This window comes from Hirundo rustica, chromosome 1 (assembly GCF_015227805.2).
Source record: "Hirundo rustica isolate bHirRus1 chromosome 1, bHirRus1.pri.v3, whole genome shotgun sequence".
NCBI lineage: Eukaryota > Metazoa > Chordata > Aves > Passeriformes > Hirundinidae > Hirundo > Hirundo rustica.
This window is the reverse complement of record NC_053450.1, coordinates 8,051,960-8,071,368: the sequence shown is the minus strand read 5'-3', so window position 1 is coordinate 8,071,368 and position 19,409 is coordinate 8,051,960. Positions and strand designations below refer to the sequence as shown.

General features: G+C 37.9%; 1 protein-coding gene across 9 annotated transcripts in view; it reads left to right on the top strand.

The window, feature by feature from the left end:
• EFR3A (EFR3 homolog A) overlaps window positions 1–19,409 on the top strand; it is a 79,981-nt gene that overhangs the window by 47,539 nt on the left and 13,033 nt on the right. For all 9 annotated transcript variants that reach the window (XM_040058988.2, XM_040058999.1, XM_040059021.1 and 6 more), the window contains 11 exons: window positions 13–91; window positions 1,094–1,229; window positions 2,414–2,578; window positions 4,812–4,926; window positions 6,859–6,910; window positions 9,689–9,861; window positions 10,339–10,414; window positions 13,030–13,191; window positions 14,402–14,533; window positions 15,010–15,077; window positions 16,290–16,417. In XM_040058988.2, the coding sequence (XP_039914922.1) occupies window positions 13–91; window positions 1,094–1,229; window positions 2,414–2,578; window positions 4,812–4,926; window positions 6,859–6,910; window positions 9,689–9,861; window positions 10,339–10,414; window positions 13,030–13,191; window positions 14,402–14,533; window positions 15,010–15,077; window positions 16,290–16,417 (1,286 nt within the window). The remainder of the gene's footprint in view (window positions 1–12; window positions 92–1,093; window positions 1,230–2,413; window positions 2,579–4,811; window positions 4,927–6,858; window positions 6,911–9,688; window positions 9,862–10,338; window positions 10,415–13,029; window positions 13,192–14,401; window positions 14,534–15,009; window positions 15,078–16,289; window positions 16,418–19,409) is intronic.

The following is a 19,409-nucleotide window of genomic DNA, read 5'->3' as shown; positions in this document are numbered from 1 at the left end:
TTTTGCTTACAGGCATTTAGACCATCATAGACTGTGGGATCCTAATGAATTTGCTGTTTCCTGCTTTAAAATCATCATGTATTCTATACAGGTAGGATTTTCTCCTGGATTTTTTTTCTTTGCATACATATTTAAAGCACATGAGAGAGGTTTCAATGCTTATCTCATCATGCTGATGGTAGACAGTAGATAAAGTCAAAGAATCCAAAAGATCCAAATAAAGGTACTGGGGTGGTCCTTCACCAGAACAAGGAGCAGATAACCTTGCTGGTGTGGCATTGTACTTGACAAAGAAATCTCTCAGGTTGGTTCTTTCTTTGTGCTAATACAGCTGTGCTGCTTTTCCAACCCCAGAAACCAACTTCACATGCAACTGTTGTGCTGAGGATTTTTAATAGTGGACAACCTCTGTTGTGGCCTTAAGCTGAAGGAGGGAAGATAGAGATTGGGTATTAGGAAGAAATTCTTTACCAGAAGAATAGTGAGGAGCTGCAACAGGTTGTACAGGGAAGCTGTGGCTGCCCCACCTCTGGAAGTGTTCCAGGCCAGGTTGGATGGGGCTCTGAGCAACCTGGTCTAGTGGAACGTGTCCCTGCCCATGGCAGAGGACTTGGAATGAGATGGTCTTTAAGGTGTCTCACAACTTAAGCCATTCTATGATTCTGTGATTGTCTTGTAAACATCAAGGTATTATTCTTTGATTGCATCAAACACAGGTGCACAGAAGATAAAAGTTCCAGGTTTGTGAGAGAAAGCTGAGTTTTCTCAGGATTTACATCAATGGTGCTGAATTCTCACAACTGCACTTATCTGAGTGAAGGACCACTTCATGCTTCCTCTGTGCTTGTAGATGTTCCTGGATATTTTAAGACTCTAAACTTTTGTACACTAGGCTGGCTAAATGAACCTCTCTAGCTTCATCTCTCATGGCAGATTTTTTAATCCATATTTAGTCATAATTGATTGCAATTTTGATAAATTTCTGAATGAGAATGTTGCAGAATGAGAACGTGGTCATGACCGTAGCTGAGTGGTGTATGAGCTCATTCATGTTAAAGTCACAGGTGAAGATTTTCTGTCTGTTTTTTAACAGGCACAATATTCCCACCATGTAATACAAGAAATCCTGGGACACCTTGATGTCCGCAAAAGGGATTCACCACGAGTTCGTGCTGGCATTATTCAGGTTCTTCTGGAAGCAGTTGCAATAGCAGCTAAAGGATCAATAGGTAAACTGTATTAAATTAAAGGCATCAGGACAAAGGATAAATTTGCAGAGTAGTGCTCATTTTCACTTTGGTTTCAGACTGATTGGAAGCATTTTGAGAAGGTTTTGTGTATTTTTTTTTTCCTTTGTGCTGATAAAATGTTTGAAATCTTGGTTTACAGTTACTCCAAGCACATGCACTTGGTTGTTTGACTCTTATATAATCCTTTGCATTGAAAAAAATGTGAAAGGCAGGTATTCCTGTTTTGGAAAGAAATCATAAAGTCTGAGAGAGCTGTGTGTCACTGCAAAATGTCAAGAGTGCTGTCGCTTTGTGATACAGCTGTGACCTGAGTATTGCAGGAGTAGAATGATCTTTGAGAAATTTTGAGATCTTTTGAGAAATTTATTGGCTGTGGAGCAGCTGAAATAAGGTGAAATATGTAATTTAAAATTAGGATAGTTCCTTGAAATAAGAACGGATATGAAGAGATGTCCACTCTAGTGCTCTTTTCCTGATGTTCTTTGGCGTCCCGCTGAAATATTACTGTTTTGCTTCATTTGCTTAACCCTGAACCTCTTCTTCTTCTTTACATGAGACCCACTTGCATGCACAGACTTGTGAAATCTTTTACCATATGATGAAAAGAGCTCATTATTTGATCTAATGTATAGAACTGGGTTTTAGTAGCAGGTTTTGTAATAACTGAAGTTCAGGGGAAAGTACCTACAGTTTAATCCATTATTGATGCTTAATTTCAACAACCACTCCTATTGTGTATCTGAAACTTGCATGGTGAATTGACTCTGGGCCCATGTGCCTTTCCCACAGAACAGGGACAATATAGAAAGAAAACGAGAAGTTTAATGGATCAAGATAAAGACAGTTTGATGGATGAAGCAAAAGTTGCATGCACAAGAAAAATTAGGTTACCTCCATCCTGGCCAGACCCACTAGTGGGTCCTAATGGATTACGCATACATACCTGATTGTATTTCCTGATTGCAAGTTAATTTCTAAAATATCAAGGTGTAGGCATACCTCAAAAGTTTATCTCTAGTCATGATGCTTCAAACACTATATTTCACTTGTTTCTCTTCATCATCCTATTCTCATTACTTGTGAAAATGGATTGAAAAGCCCAGTTTTAATTTTCTTCAGACATCTCCCCCTTGACAGGTGCAATCCCTGTTACTTGTTTCCAGGCCCAACAGTTCTGGAGGTTTTTAATACCTTGTTGAAGCACCTGCGCATCAGCGTTGACTTTGAGCTGAGTGACAGGCGCAGTTCAGCAGGAAGTGCCACTTTAAGCACAAGCTCCAAGGAGAGTGATGAGAGGATTGTCCAGAATGCAATTATTCAAACAATTGGTGAGTAATACAATTGACAAAGGCTACTTAAAATTCCTCCCCTTTTCCCCAATGAGATGATATTGGACAAGCTTGAATCATGAAGGAATACTACCAAGTGTGGTTTCTCTGATTGTGTTTGCCTCTCATTCTCAGTCTTATGTGTTTGATTTCTGAAAGGTTTTTCTTTCAAATGTTAACTGAGCACATAGCCAGGAAGCTTATGAAAATTAAAAATGCTGGTGGACTTAAAAATAATTTTAATTATTTTATTATGTGGGCCTTGAAATGTAGAAATCTCTACCTTTGGTACAGAACTTTTTATAGTCCTTTTTTGAAAATCACTGCAAGCAGTCACATACAATAATACATATTTTAGCAGGTACTACTTTAAAACTGATAGAAATTAATGTTAGATGTAGTAGCAACAATGACACCTAATGGCCAGTTGTGCTACCGTCACTTAACTGAAGTGCTTCAATGCACAGCACTGGAAATGATTGTCTCAACAGTGTCTCCCCCTTTCTCAGATTTTCCCTTTATGTTAGTGATGTTATATATTGGGGTGCATTTATTATGTGTATTCCTTTTCTTAAAGAACAAGGGGGATGTAACTTAAATGTTCTTCACTGATCTGTACCTTTGCTTGCCTTGAAGCTTTCTAGAGCAGTAACAAGTATGTAGTAGATTATTTATCACCACTTCAATAAAGCTCCCAAGTTAAACTGTTAAACCCCCACCAAAAAAAAAAAAAAAAAAAAAATCCCAGAAACCCCACAAACCAGCCTTTTAAAGTGAAGCTTATTTCTACTGAAGTTAATGTAATACTGTTGCACAATAATAAAATATCTGGAGTTGGAAGGAACATAAAAGGATCGTTGAGTCCAACTCTCTGCTCCTCCCAGGACTGTTTCAACTAAACCCTGTGCCTGGGAGCATTGTCCAGATACTGCTTGAGCTTTGCCAGGCTTGGTGCTGTGACTACTTCCCTGAGAACCCGATCTAGTGGCCAACCTTCCTTTCAGTGAAGAACCTTTTCCTAATGTCCCATCTGAACTTCTCCTGATGCAATTCCATCCCATTTCCTCATGTCCTGTCACTGGTCACCAGAGAGTGATGAGCACCTCCTGTTTCACTTGCTCCTCCTGCTCCCCTTGAAGGTGTTTGATGTTCTTAGATCGAGGCACCCAAAGCACAGACTCCAGGAGGGGCTGCAGCAGTGCAGTGCAGATGGGACAGTCACGTCCTCAGCCAGCTGGTGATGCTGTGCTTGGTGCACCACAGGGCGCAGTTGGCTCTTTTGGTTGCCAGGGCACACTTGATTCACACTGGGCTTGCCAACCCAACCCCCCCAGTCTCTTTCCATGGGAAATGTTGGGAATAACAGTGTTATCTCAGTTCCCTGGGTGCACTGCCACATCTGTGCCCACTGCTGTGGCTGTGCTGCCATCAGACCTGGGCCCAGCCTGCAGCTGGCACTGGGATGGCAGCTGTTCCCATTGGAGCTGTGTCTGGGCAGCTGCTTCAGTTGTGGTGGCTGCAGAGCTGGGAGAGGACAGGGTCTTCTGCGAGTGGAAACCATTTCTCCCCTGTCGAGCTGGTGGAGCTGCAGTGCCCTTCCTGCCAACTGATGCTAGCGCTTCCTAAGAGATACTTTTAAGGCAGGAGAGGTGTGTGTGTGCCTGACATTTCTCCTGGCCCTGCCCAGGTTCCCTCAGCATTGTGGCTGTTTCTCCTGCCGTGAGGTTTCCCTGGTCCAGGAACCCTCCCTGTACCCCATGCTGGTGTGCTCCTCTTCCTGTGGTGCTGGCCCAGAAGCTGCTCACCTCATCACTCCCCAAGAGCAGCAACAGTTATAAAATACTTGTATGTCTCTGGGATTTCTGTCCTCTCACTTGTAATATATGTTGGGGACTTAACAGACAAAAGCAACAATACTGTGTGCCATGAGAAACACTTCCAATTCCTCACTAAATAGAAGTTAATTGACTCCAGATATTCAATTTTTAAATTGTATATTTAGAGAAGGATAAAATGAGAAGGTTTTAGTATTCGAAGATGAAAGTGAGTATCATGAGAAAGACTCGCTAAAATCATTCAGCAAAAATAAATGTGAGATTATGCCCTAAAACAAATCATACATTTATTCTTCATCTATTTTGACCTGTTAATATAGTCCTTGTATTTTAAAGATTCTCTTATAAAAAGAAGGGCCCTATATCTCTTTTTTTTCTGTGATTTCATTCTATTTTAGGATTTTTTGGAAGCAATCTCCCAGATTACCAGAGATCAGAGATTATGATGTTCATTATGAGCAAAGTACCTGTTTTGGGGACAACTTCAAAATCGCTGGATCCCAGTAACCTTGGGTTTGTATATCCTACATTTTTAAATTTCAAATTAAAAATCTAGATTTTAGAATCCTGATAAATTAAGAAGTGGAAAACATTAAGGAAAGTGAAATGCAAACTCGCACTCCTTAGGGGCTATATTAGATACTGTGCCAAAACAAGGCAAGTTCAGTGCCAGCAATATGAAATCAACCTAGAGACTGTTATGTTACTGATAAGAATTACCTGATTGGAAAGCAGTTTATTTATCACTAAAACATTCTTTCTCTTTGCATCTGTACAATTTTTTCTGAAACTATTATGGTTGTTAATTCCATAACTTTTTATATGTGAGTTTTGAGAATGAGATGAATTCAATTATAAATACATTTTTTCAAATAGATACATAATTTACAAACTATTTTTACGGTTGTGGTGGGGTTTTTTTGTTTGGTTGGTTGGGGGTTTTTTTTGTTTGTTTCTTTGTTTGGGTTTTTTTGGTTTTGTTTGTTTGTTTGTTTTTTGTTTGTTTGAGGGTTTTTTTTGTTTTTTGGGGTTTTTTTTGTGGTTTTGTTTGTTTGCTTGTTTTTTAATTCTGTAGAAGTAGACTTCAGATTAAGAAATAACTGCAGAAATTCCAGTGAATTTTGGGTTTTCCCTATGTGTTTTGAAATACGAAAAAGCTATAAGTGGGCAGACTTAATAAGTCCACAATTTAAAAGTCTCCCTATACTGAATACTTTTTCTTGTAACGGGAGTAATTTTGTTTAAAAGACTGCATTTCCTCAGTGTGGGGAAGTCACTGAAAAGGCTGCAGCTGTTCTTTCCAGATGTGCACAGACACTTTGCACCACATAAGTGATCCCCTACTAGATTAAATAGGAAGTCGTCATCATTCTCCAGCTTCTTGATAGCTTTTCATACAGTATCTCTGCAGCATGGGATGCTAGTCCATGGAAGATACAATCTGTGCCAGGCAGTTGTCACTCATTATGGAAGTATTTCAAGAACAAATCCATATGAAATTCTCTACTTGGAATAACAGTTGGGAGAGGTGGTTTGTTTTTTAACTGTATAGTTTTCCATTTATGAGATTCTGTGTAAACATGTGCCTGAGCAGTATGTAAGTATGATGTGCAGTATGTCACTCTGAGCAAAGAAGGCTTTCTGATGCTGTACTTGAATGATACAACAGGAAGGATTGTAGCCCATTGAGGTAGAAGTTTCCACTGTTATGTAGAGGCCACTTTTTGTGAAGAGGATTAATCTTCCTTTACACTATTTAATGGACAAAATATCTTGTACCTCTTTTAGTTTCCTGAAAGAATCTCTTTGAATGAAGCAATTTATTCCAAGTGCACTTTTATCTCCTAAAATCTTACAAGAATAGTGACTATATACCTTTGGCTATTTGGCTGCTTTTAGCACCTGCAGGAGGGAAAAGAAAACAGATTAAAAATAGGTCAAGTAGAGTTTCATGTACCTTCCTGTGATATGAAAGCTGAGGAGTCCTTCAGTTCTTCTTACTGATTTTGCTGATAACTTTTTTCGAGTCTCAAAGTTTTGGGGTCTGACTTAGAAAAGAAATGTCCACATTTCTTAGAAGACTCAGTTGCATTTTAATCTGGAAGAAATTTTCAGTGCTGATGCATGTGAAAATAACATCAAGCTCATAGTGGTCAAACATTTTAGAGATTTCTCAGTAAAACATAAATATTTATATTTTCTTCACATATACAATTTAATTTTTTCTTCAACTGCATATTCTCCAGTTTTTAAGCCTTTCTGTAAATGTGTCTTTCAAAATCGTTTTGCTATTGCAGCTCCATTGGAGATATTTTCCTTTATGATCATCCAGCATCCCTTTCAATACTGTTGTATTCACTTATAAAATGAGAATAATGTCTAGAGTAGAATAATATTTCAAAGATATGCAAGAAAACCTAATTTGCAATTTTTTTCCAATTGTAGAGATTTGGGAACCAGGAGGATTCAAATCATGTTATTGAGATCTTTACTTATGGTAAGCCTTCTGTGATCAGTATGCATTACAAACACACAGTGTTTCACTTTGTGTATATATTTATATATAAAAGTACAGTATAACACACTGGATTATGAAAAAAAACATACATTCATATTGCATAGACACATAACTCTATTGTGTAATATTGAAAAAGCACTTTTACAACTTACATTGCAAATGGCACAAGAAATATGCCTCCATCTCTTAGAGCACTTCAGTGAATGTCAGTTATAATTGGATCTGCAGATCCAAAAGAACATCCTAGAGTAGATTTGAGTTCTGCCAGCAATACTGGCAACACCACAATGAAATCACTTTTATCTCTGAGCCTGGAAAAGTGGTATTTAGTAGAATGGCCAATATTTTTAAACCATAGGAATGGATACCTCCGACATTGTTGTTCTTTCTTTCCTAATGTTTCCCAAGTTTCTTGTAAGATCTGATAGAATTTTTTATCACAAATACGTTTTTCAACTGTAAATCTTCAAAGAGTATTTCTGGAAATAGATTCAGATGGTAAAAATCAGAAAGTAGGTAGTAAAGGAGGCTCTTGCCAGTAGAATCCTGGCCTATTTTGTTGCAGAAGCTGAAAACTGTTTAGTGACTCAAATTAGGGGAATGATTTCACAAACTAAAGCAGAAGAATGTCCTGGAAAATGAGTTTCTATCCCTGCTTTGACATGAAACTCGTGTATGGTGTTAGGCAAATACGTTAAACCGTTCTTGGCATGCCTGAATCTGAAATCTTAGACTCTGGTTTGCAAAAGAGCTGGGCATTCAGAGTTGCAATTTAAGGATAGAAAACTTGTTAGGAAGGCCCTCAGGTGGTCATTTTGCACATTGTCTTCATTAAACATAGACTCAGATATGTCTAAACTGTTCCTGTCTATATTTATTTCATGAGTATTAAAATTTCATTAAAAGAGGTACTAATTGTTCTAATGATTTTGGGTGCTACATAGCCTGTAAGTATGCTTTAGGGGAGTCAGAGTGTACATGTGGAAGGGATTTAACATTTTGGACACTGAATTTTGGGTTGCATCTCTTTTAGAATATGGAAGTAAAATCCCATCATGGCACAAATGTGTGAAAGACATCTTTCTGATGCCAAATAAATTAGTCATTGATAAATTTTGTGGAAAAAACCCAGCATTGTACATCATGTATTCCTTAAAAAAGAATAATATTTCATAACATAATTAGTCTGTTGTCATGCATACACAGGCAGACAAGTTAATGCTGTATAGGCAGTTGAAGTCTGGCACTTCATTAAAAGTGCGCACTTAGATTTGCAGCCCTGCTCCTTGTAATACCAGTCATTTTCAATTTTCAGAATGATTGATCAGATATTTCCTGTCCCCTGGTGCTCCTGTCAGCCACGTCCCTGCAAACCCAGTTAAGCTGTGGGCACCATGCTTGCTCAGTGTTGTGGTTTAACCCAGAGGCACCAGGGACCACCCAGTCACTCACTCACTGCCCCAGGGGTATGGGGACAGAGCCTGGACAGTACCAGTGAGAAAAGTGGGTTGAGATGAAGACAGTTTAGTAAGTAAAAAAAGGAAATCAAGAAAAACAAAACCAAGAAACAAGAAAAAGAAGTAATAATAAAATAAAACAAAATCCCCACCTAAAAAAAACCCCTACTGCTCACTACAAGCCAACTGATAGCCAGTCAGTCCCTGAGCACTGGCAGCTCTCACAAACAAAGCCCTCCTGTTCTGCTGCTGAACATGACACATTTCAGTATGGGATATCCCTCTGGAGGTGTGTAAGCTCTGCTCAGCAGCAGCCAAATCATCGCTGCAGTACCAGCACTGGTTTGGTCACAAGCGCAGAACACGTGTGCTGCTGTCAAGCAATGAAAATGACCTATCCCAGCCCAAAACCACTACAACACAGTTCACATGTAAAAGCTGTGAGGGTATGAAATATATATAAAGAAGATAGAATTATTATGGAAGTCGTAGGTGATAATACTGTTGCATTTATTATAATTAAACTTGGAATAATTTTGCTCCCCTCATCCTCAACAGGTTATATATACTTAGTAATATATTTTGAGATTGTAATATTTTGGTAACCACCATTTTAAGGGATGGTAAATTTTAAGTATTTCTGACTACTGTAGATGTTCACCTAATTAAAATTTGGATTAGTAGTTGGGAACTACTACTTGTGTACCTGCAGAGTTTGCTTTAATTAAAAGTAATGGAATGAGACAAGTCAGAGGTAGTATTAATTTTTGAAATAACACTATGGTACCAGATTTCTAAGAAAGTGATATTTGCTTACTTCATGTTTTGCAATAAAGTAGTATCTGTAAATCTTTAAAGTGTACATATAGGCCCTGATTTCTCATTTTTTATTTCACACGAGCTTACTCTACCATATGTTAACGGCTGACTACCTGAAATGGAAAAATCTCTATTGTAATTATTGACTGGAATTACTGTCATCTTCAATTTATGCTCTGCAACTTTTCATAGGCCATAATAAAAAAAAGTCATGAATCATACCTTTATTTTTTGATTTGGGGTATATTTGTAAAGAAAGGATCCTGAAAAATTCTTTTAATGTGAGGGAAATAATTTGAAAATGTGTGCTAAAGTCCTTCCAAATTCATACTGAGGTCAGGAATTTTCAAATTTAATACAATACTTCAATTTGAATCTACCTTGCAGATGCCAAAGCAAACCCACTAAAAGTGAGTGACAGCTGCAGTTAATGCTTATAATGCAGTAATGACATATTAATTTTATTTCCAACAATGAACAGGTGACTTCAGGATACAAAGCCACCACAATAAGTAATGCACTTCCTGCCCCCTTTCTGGACCCATTGCTGTCTCCTTCACTCATGGAAGACTCTGAGCTGAGGCAGCTGGTCCTGGAAATCCTGCACAACCTCATTGATCGACATGACAACAGAGCCAAGCTGAGAGGGATAAGGTAATGCTTTTATTTATTGCCTACTTGAAATTCCAGTTCAATACCTGAATGACAAGCACTGTTTCTTAAATGTTTTTGCTAATATGAATTATTAATGTACTGTTTTGGTAAATGCACAGTGCTCAGTATCATTTAATCATGGGAAGTGTTTTACAGGTAAGCCTCAGAGCACAGTACCTTAAAAAACAATTACAAATTTCACAGTTTAGCTGTGAAGACAGCTTTTTATTTTTAAGACAGAAAATAGAATATTATTTTTATTTTTTATTTTATGTAGACAAAAAGATACATGATTGTCATAATTTTCTTTCTGGTTCTTCCTCTACAACTGAAATTTGAATATCCTTGTTAAGCATGGATATAATTAAAATGGGAATTGAGTCAAGATATGTTTGAATAGTTCCTATTCCACATTCTCTTCATTTCCAACTTCCTTTTTTTTTTCTTGCTAAAACAGCACATTTCTTTCATTTGTAGAATAATACCAGATGTTTCTGATCTAAAGATAAAAAGAGACAAGATTTCAAGGCAAGATGTGAGCTTCATGAAAAAGGTAGTAGAATGAAACATCACTTTTCTATCTAGAAATAAGTAACTGAACCAGTGGTTTTGCCTTTGTTCTGCAGCTGTGGTTTTGCAACAAGTCACAAAGATCAGTTTCAAATTGTTGTAATCCAGTTACAGTGATTTCAGTGTTGAGGTGCAATAAAATTTCAATTTATGTCTTCTGTTAAAACCTTTATGTGCATGAAATTAGAACAGCATATGTCAAAACCATGATTCTGAAAAGATCTCCCTGTTGTTAGATCCTTGTGCAGCATTTTATTTTTGCTCAGTAGCAGTTTTTCACTTGTATGGCATTTATTTTGCTGTATTTTTAGACAATTTTGTATTTAGAAATCTTTTTATAGCTATGGTACAGGGACTTCTGTCTTATGTTTTAGGTAAAGATGTCTAAGAAAGTTAACTTTGCACAAAACAGCTATCTTCTTAAAAGATTGTTTTCACAGGACTTTGTACCTGGTATACATATACCTTTGTACCAGGTATACATATATATGGCTTCTCAATTTATATGGTTCTAAAAAATCCCAGATTTTTTAGATGATACTTATATGGAGTGTGAGTGCTTACAGTAGACACCTTGGTTTTTATGTGGGAAAAATGCATAAAGCATGTGCTCTCTCATTCTTGACTGTGGTTTATCTGTGTAGGTATGTAAACAAAAGCTAGAAAATAGTGAAATAGGCCAAAATACTGCGTATGTAATAATACGCAAATTAGAGTTCTGCAGTGTTCAAGTAATATTGCAATTCTTCTTGCTAAGTTAGTCTAGTCTATATTCTTTCCAGTACATGTACAAATGCAATAATTAAATTATAAAAAATACTCCAACATTAGCAAATATTACTAATGTGTCTTTTAAATAGTGAATTAAATTTTAGTTCATTAATTTAATATATATGATTTAAAGCAGTCTGGATAAGATGTATTTTGCTAGATGAAAGTTGTAGCTGTCAAACTAAATATTTGAATTGTTAATATTGATCTGAAAAAAAGGGGCAGAAGAGGAAAAGAGATTCTTCACAGGTCAAGAAAAGATCATACAGGCTTCTAAAAAATATATTAACCCTGGGAAATGAAGTAAGTCAATGATTATCTGTGTGATACCCTTTCAGGTGCATATCCTAAGTGTAATGTTACTCACCTGGTGTAGATGTGCATGTTAGCAGCCTGTTCTTCCCAGATGCTCTGCATAATCAAAGGGGCAGGATGAGGCATCTCCAGAAGTTCATTAATATCTGGATGACCATTTAGGCGTGTTTGATGTTCCCTGGGGATCCTGAGGCAATTGTGTTTCATACCCACATGGAATGGAACCAAACTTAGGCACAAAACTCTTCATCTCAGACCACTTGCTCAGTCTATATTTATCCTTTCTCAGAAGGGAAATATTTAACTTCTTGCATCTTTCCAGCCTTCTTGAAAGATACATATTGAGAAAACCCACGTAATAATTTATTTTCCTGAGTACAGTTCTTTATCAGTGGGATAAAAAATTTCATTACTTTTATTTTCCAAATATACTGGATCTTTAAACAGCTAACCTTTATTTTGTTGTAGCTTCTGTACTACAGAACCTACTTGCTAATAGCTCTGTTTCCCACTTTTCTAAATACTATATGTATTTCAGCAACTCTTTGATTTTAGAAGTAATGAAAAAACCAAAAATGTCATTATATTTCTAAAGTAAATACACCCTGTTTGAAAAAGAGGTTGTAAATCTCTTTTCTTCCTCCTAGGGCTGATTTAATACATCTAGAGTTGGCCTTTAGATCTTGAAAATTAATTGTGTCAGCTGATACAATCTGGTACCCCCTCACAGATAAGAATACTGGGGTGGTACTGAGCTCTGTTCCATACACAACCTGCTGCTTATCCTGTGTTTCTTGTGTTTGCATTCTTCTTTTGTGTTGAGGTAATAGTTTCTTTACAAAGATTTGGATAGGCACAGTGTTATGAGGAGGAGAAAGTCACTTTTGAAGTAGAGAGTCTTTCATTAAATGGCCTGAATTCTTCACTGGAGCTGCAGCTTCCCTCCACATCGGTAAACAATCCCTGCTCACCTTCTGAAACACCTTCTAGCAGAATTTTTTCTTGGTTTGCTGTTTGAGGAGAGTCGCTTAATGAACAAATTTGATGTCTTCACAAGGGTAGCTCTTGGAGCTCATCAGTTATTCAAATGTTCTTGAGAATATTTCAGGATTACTTTTTGGTTTCTCCTTTTCATAAATAGGCAAATATATTTTTCCTAATATTTCAACTGGAAATTGATTTCAACATCTGATACTGTGTAGTAATCATGCAATTCTCTGTATCATCTTCTCTATCTGTACATTTGTGCATAAAATAGAACAGTGCAGTGTTTATAAAGAATCTGTTGTTAGAAACTTGAGGTCTACTTTATAAATAATGTACTTTTTTGTGTATGTATGTGTACAAATGTATTTTATCCTTTTTAGTTTTTTTAATTCTCTATCTCAATTACTCTAACATCAAAGTTGGCTGTTTGGAGTAGAAAGTTGGACTAGAAGACCTTCAAATATCCTTTCTAAGCTAAATTATTCTATTATTTTATACTCATTTTCCCTTTTATGTCTTTTATAGCATGGTCAGCAGTTGTACAGACACATCTATTTAGGCTGCAAAGAAGAAGACAATGTCCAGAAAAACTTTGAACTCCTGTTTACATCTCTAGCTCTTACCACAATTGAACTGGCCAATGAAGAAGTGGTTATTGACCTCATTCGATTAGCTATTGCTTTGCAGGTATGGGTCTGTGTTGAGTTCATTGACTGCCAATTTATATGTGTAATTGGAGAAACTTGGGAGTTTTGGATGTTGATCTTCAAATTGGAAAACTCATCATTCTGTCTGAACTTGATTGATCACTGAGGAAGTGCACTTTGTATGTACGACTTACTAAAGTTTTGTAACAAACTTCCACAGCATGTGCTGTTCAGGAAAAACAGCAGATGTGGAAATTCGTTGAAACATTTCTTAGTATCACTGATACTCGTTAGCAGAGTGACAAGGTGTTCTCTCTGCCCATGATCTTGTGTTCTGTATAAAATGTATGGACTGTCTGCACCGAGGATGAGAAATATATTCTGTATATAATATTCTGTATTTTAATATTCTGTGTAATTGATTGGTTGGGAATAGTTACTAAACCAGGCTATTTAATCTTACCTTAGAGTCAAATTCTGTCAGTGTCTTAAGCTTTATTCCTTAACATTTCCTTAATAGGTTCAAATATTAACTCATACTTGCATACAGTCCTCAGGAAAACTGGATAACTTACTAAGCTTATCTGTGTTGAAATCAAAAATAAAGTAGTGCTAACATGTGCCTTGGAAATTTGGTTAAATCAGGCCCTGTATTCCCAGTTCACTGTCATTAGCCTTATTCCCAAATATACAGCTGCATTATAAAACATCTAAAATGCAGTCTGCATCCTTAATTTTAAAATATGTCATTGAACCAATCCTTACTCGATGGAAATGACAGGAGTTTTACTAGAGCAAAAATAATGCAATCTGAATAAACATAGAAGTGTTAATATGCGTTAAATAATTCCCTGTATTGTGCTGTATCTGTGATTCACACTGGTGAGCTTTATCATCAAACTGCTGTTTCTAATTTTCCTGAGAAAATGTTACGATCAACAGGTGGTCAGGACAAGAGACTACCAGTCATTAACCTGTACTTCCTATCTGAGAAACAGAATTTTGAGCTGAGTAAATTTATTTCTCTTCATAATGGTTGAATCTTTCAAGCTCTCTAACTTCAGATCAATAAATTCCTACTTCAGGAGTGAGCTAAAAGACTAGAATTTTAAGATGAGAGATAATAAATGCTAAGTAATAGCAAATAAACATCATATATCAGGTGGTGTTATCAGTGGTAATTTTGACTTTCATATATTCAGGACAGCCTGCTAACTTTGGAAAATATAATGCTACCCTTTATATTTCAGGACGTTGCCATCATCAATGAGGATAATCTGCCAATGTTTAATCGTTGTGGTGTCATGGCATTGGTTGCAGCATATCTGAACTTCCTAAGTCAGATGATTGCAGTCCCTGCCTTTTGTCAGCATGTCAGCAAGGTAACACATGGTTAAATAATTCAGGTCATTTAGAACAATCAACAACCTACCATAAAATCAGTAAATAACTTGTGTCAGGTACTTGCTTATGTTGTTGATCTCCCATATCTGTGTCTACTTACATTGTTCTTGATCTTCAGTCTCTCATGACATTATTTGTTGACTCAAAGTTATACACAAAATAATCTCTCAAGCCATAGCATTTTTATTTTGCTTATGGTACCATATATAAAGAGCCAAGTCTCCATCTGGTATAAGACTTTATGGCCACACTGTCTTTGGTAAAACAGTATTGACATGCACAAGACCATGGGAACCAGAATTTTAGTTTAAAGGGTGGGAGCCACAGTCTTTCCCTGGTTAAAAAATTCCAAATGTCTCATTTGTGTTGAGGTGGATGTTAGTGAAGGTTAGGTGTTGAAGAAAACAACTGTGGAATTACTCCATTTGTACTATTTGACTTGTTTTTTCTTCAGGTCATTGAAACCAGAAGTGTGGAAGCATCTTATTTTCTACCAGAAACAATTTTCAAAGACAAATGCGAGTAAGTAGATACAAAATGGGAATTAGTGGACAGTGAAGTTCACTAATCATTAAAATGATACATCATTGAAAAATGTTCCATATGTGGAAAAAAAATTCAGAGGTTTTGTGGTGTTTTGGACAGGCAGGAGAAACCCAAGCATTAAAAGCATGTACACTTACAGGGAAAAAAAGTGGGTTTCAAACTTTTTTATTGTAGTCAGAGGCATTTATGCACAATAACATGCTCAATGTGCTAACACAGCAAAATAAATTTTCTCTGAATCACAGAATGGGTGAGGCTGGAAGGGATCTCAGATCATCTGGTCCAAGACCCCTGCTTAAGCAGGATCACCTAGAACAGGCTGTACATGACCACATCCAGATGCTTTGGAATATCTCCAAGGACGGAGACTCCACTGCCTCTCTGGGTAACCTGCGCCAGTGCTTAGTCACCTTCACCTTTGCACAAAAAAGTGTTTCCTGATGTTCAAACAGAACCTTCTGTGTGTCAGTTTGTGCCCATTGCCTCTGGTTCTGTCACAAAGCAGCACTGAGAGGTGCCTAGTTCTGTGGCCTTTCCACCCTCCCTGCCTTAAGCGAGCTGTGTACACACTGTTGAGATCTGCTTTCTCCTCCCTGTGCTGAACTGGCCCAGCTCTCTCAGTCTTCATTGAAGAGATGCTCCAGCCCCCTAATCCACATTAGTGACCCTGTGGTGGGTTCCCTACATGTCCACAGGTCCTGGCTAGCCCAGCTCCTGACTCAGCACTCCAGGTGTGGCCTTACCAGAGCTGAATAAAGGGCAAGGATCTCCTCCTTCAGCCTCCTAATGCAGCCCAGGATACCTCAGTCTTTTTTGCCACAGGGCACACTGCTGGCAAATGACAAATATTACAATTAATTAATTTTTATTAGTATTACTGTTTCTGTGCAGGCTCTTTTTTTTTTTTTTTTTAATTTAACAGAAATCATATTCTCTCAAGATGTAGCAGAATAGGTGAAGAACATATTTCAGATAACAAGAAGTGTTAAAGTAATCTAAAATACTGCAGAGGTTTTCAATGGACTAATTTTACGTGTGTATTCATTCCTAAAAAAACTGACTAAGCTTTATTTCCATCAAATCATTACCATTGACACTTCTTGGTTGCTCACAGGCATTAGAAGAATGTTTTATTTAGCCAAAAAGTATCTGTTGATAGACAATAACTTCAAATATATGTTTTGACAGTCTTCCACAATCCTTAGAGAAGGATGAAAAAGATTTATTTTTCCTGACGAACAAGATTGCAGAATCATTAGGAGGCAGTGGATACAATGTGGAAAGATTGACAGTTCCATATGTACCACAGGTAACAGGTAAGTTATGATTAGTAGCAGCACCACTTAGTACCAGTTATTAAGAATGTTTTCCTAATGTGTTGTACACCAATGAAATGTAATGTTACTGCTTGGCAACAAAATCTGATCAGATCATTTTGTCTACTCACAGTGGTCTTTTTTTCTCATTAGCTACTGTATTATTACTAAGAAGTTTCAACTATTTGTCCTTTTAATTTTTTTTTCCTTAAAGAATGGAAGTGAGACAGAAAGTCCTAGAACCCACTTTGACTATTTTTAATTAAGTCTTTGCTTCAAAAGAAAACCTGTGCTAATTTGATCTAGAAAATGAGGAAGGAGTACACAAGTAATCTTACTTTATCCTTTTCATGCAAACATTGGATGAAAGATACTCCAATCAGCACAGGTCTTGTGCTGATTTATTTGCCTTAGTTAAATTCTCAATGAGCAGATGTTAATTTAAGAATGAGATGTTTTCCTCCATCAGATACTTATGCAAGATTAGTGTCAGGTAGCAGTGTGTGACGGTTTCAGGTTGAAACCGGCCAGAATCACCAATTCTTGTAGTGGTTTCAAGTTCGCCTATTTCTGTTTCCCAGCCAACACACCAATTAGCATAGTGGTTTGAGTGCTCACTAGAATTATTTATTCTTTTTCTGCTGTGTGATAGGATTAGGAGAAAAGCAAAGCAGGCTCAAAACTTAAAAGGGGGTAAAGACAGGTTTATTAACAAAACTACACGGGAGATTAAAAAAAAAAAAAAAGAAGAATCAGAATAAACCTTTCAAAACACTCCCCTCTCCCCCAACAGCTTCTTTTCTTTCTTACTGACAATGTATAGAGACAAAACTTGGAATCTTAGGTCAGTTTATCACCTATAAACTAGTCTTTCATCGGTTCTTTTAGAGAGAGAAGTCTCTTTTGGTCTGCTGTGGAAACTTCCCCAGAAGATAGAACAGTTCTCTTGTAGCTTTTAATTCTCACAAAAGCAGCCTGGAATCTGCAGTTGTGAAGTCCCTCCCATATCAAGCAGCCTTCCCACAGCAGCATTATGGGAATATATAAACTCATGGCCCATAATGCACACCATTTTACCATGATACCATTTTAAAGATGAACAGTTCAAAGACAAAGGTTTTCTTCATCTCTAGGAACAGAAATCTTTTCTCTTTCCACGGGCAGATCTTCATCTTCATCTCATTTCTCTCTCTGTTCAAGCTTCCCATAAAATCACAGCTATTTCAGTATTTACTTAGTCTACCATTAATGCCTTTTCTTATATCTGCAATATGAACACTCTTTTAATCTCCCCATATATATTTTCCATGATTTTAAGGGATATTCTAGCATGTTACAGTCCATTACCATGGCTTCACAAAAGAATTTCAGCCTAAACCCAAGGCATCTTCTCATTTTCTTTCCATCTCAGACTAAACTCCTCCTTCACTGAATTTGATATCTTTATATTGTCTCTCTATGTTTGTTCACTCTATCCTTTTCTCTCACTTAAGAGAGAGAGTAGTGCTGTGCAAGTTTCATTTGTCAAGGGAAGAGTTAATGGCTCTCCCAGGTCTGCAGAGGGTCATGATGGTCTTTTCCTGGGCCGTGGCTGAAAGTGATGGAATCAGGCCGTGACAGGGCTGGGCCAGGATCTCAGGGGTTCTGGCTGCATTCAGTTTTCAGCTGGAGGGCCCCTCTGTATGGCTGCAGAGCCGCCCTTGGTCTCAGCTGCAGTCTCTGCCACGCTGGGCCCCTCCCTCGGCAAGGTGCCTGGGCAGCAGCGGCTGGAGCTGTTTATAGTAAAGAATTCTTCAAAAGCCGTGCTGTGGGGGGCTTCCCTCTCCTTCCTGTACCTGGCAGCCGCTCGGGGCCCAGCCCAGCCCTGCCAGGCCTCCCGGTGCGGCCATGGGGGCGCGGCTCAGCGGCAGGATGTTAATGGCCGCTGGGCCCGATCCGGCCAAGCCGGGCCATTCCCTCCTCCCATCCCCCTGCCTGGCAGTCACCGGGCTCGACCCCAACCCGGGACCCAGAGAGCTTCTGAGGAGGGGCCTGGCCCCTTGGCAGAGGCTGCCCAGCCCGGCCCCCATGGTAAGGAGGGAGCCAGGCCCACTTGTTACCTCTTCCCAGGCTAGAAGAAAAGGGAACTTTCCTCATGATTCCTCTGGTTTTAACTTGTATGTTCACAGAGGTGTCACCTTTCTAGTGGCTTCACCAGTATTTAACCCTAATCAGTGACTGGTTTTGTCACAGCTTTTCTTAAAAAAAAATATCCCTTCAGTGCAAAACGAGGAAATAAAGTGTTGCCTGAGGAAGGTTTGTGGGAGTTCATGCTGCGCAGGCTGGGTGAATAATGTGAGAAGGACTAGCTAGTATGTGACATTTGTGTCCTTACAGCTTTTAATATATTTTCAACAGCCAATTGAGAAACTTACTGAAAAAAATTGATTGAATTTAACCATGTGTATTTTGTGGCTGTATATAACTGGTTGATATTGCAATAGACATGGGGATACCCCAGCCCAAGGCATGGCCTTTTGGAAGTACCTAATGGTAAAATGTGATTTCTGTATTCTCTAGCTCACACATAGAAAGAACCAAAGTACATACAGACAGTGAATCCCAGATACATTGCTCTTGCAGTCTGATTCAGAAACATTGCTGCCTGCTCTTAAATATCTTTTTTGGACAGTTACTGTGAGAGGAATCAAGTTCTCCAGACAACAGGTGTGGTTTTGTACCACATGCAAGCAGGCACATTAATGAAATGTTCCAGCACAGCCACAGTGTGGTTTTTGTTGCTGGTTGTCTTCTAAAAAGGATAATTTTCCTATACTTATTTCTTCTGGCATCTAAAAAAACAGTTAACGTTATGTTTTAGTATTGGCAGAAGAGGTGGGCAGCAAGTGAGGAAATGTTACAGGCTTTGAGTGAATTAGAATGGAGTGAGGAAGATAGCCTGGTTTGAAATTTATGTTAAGCCTCTTCTGTAAACTCAGATATATTTGTACCC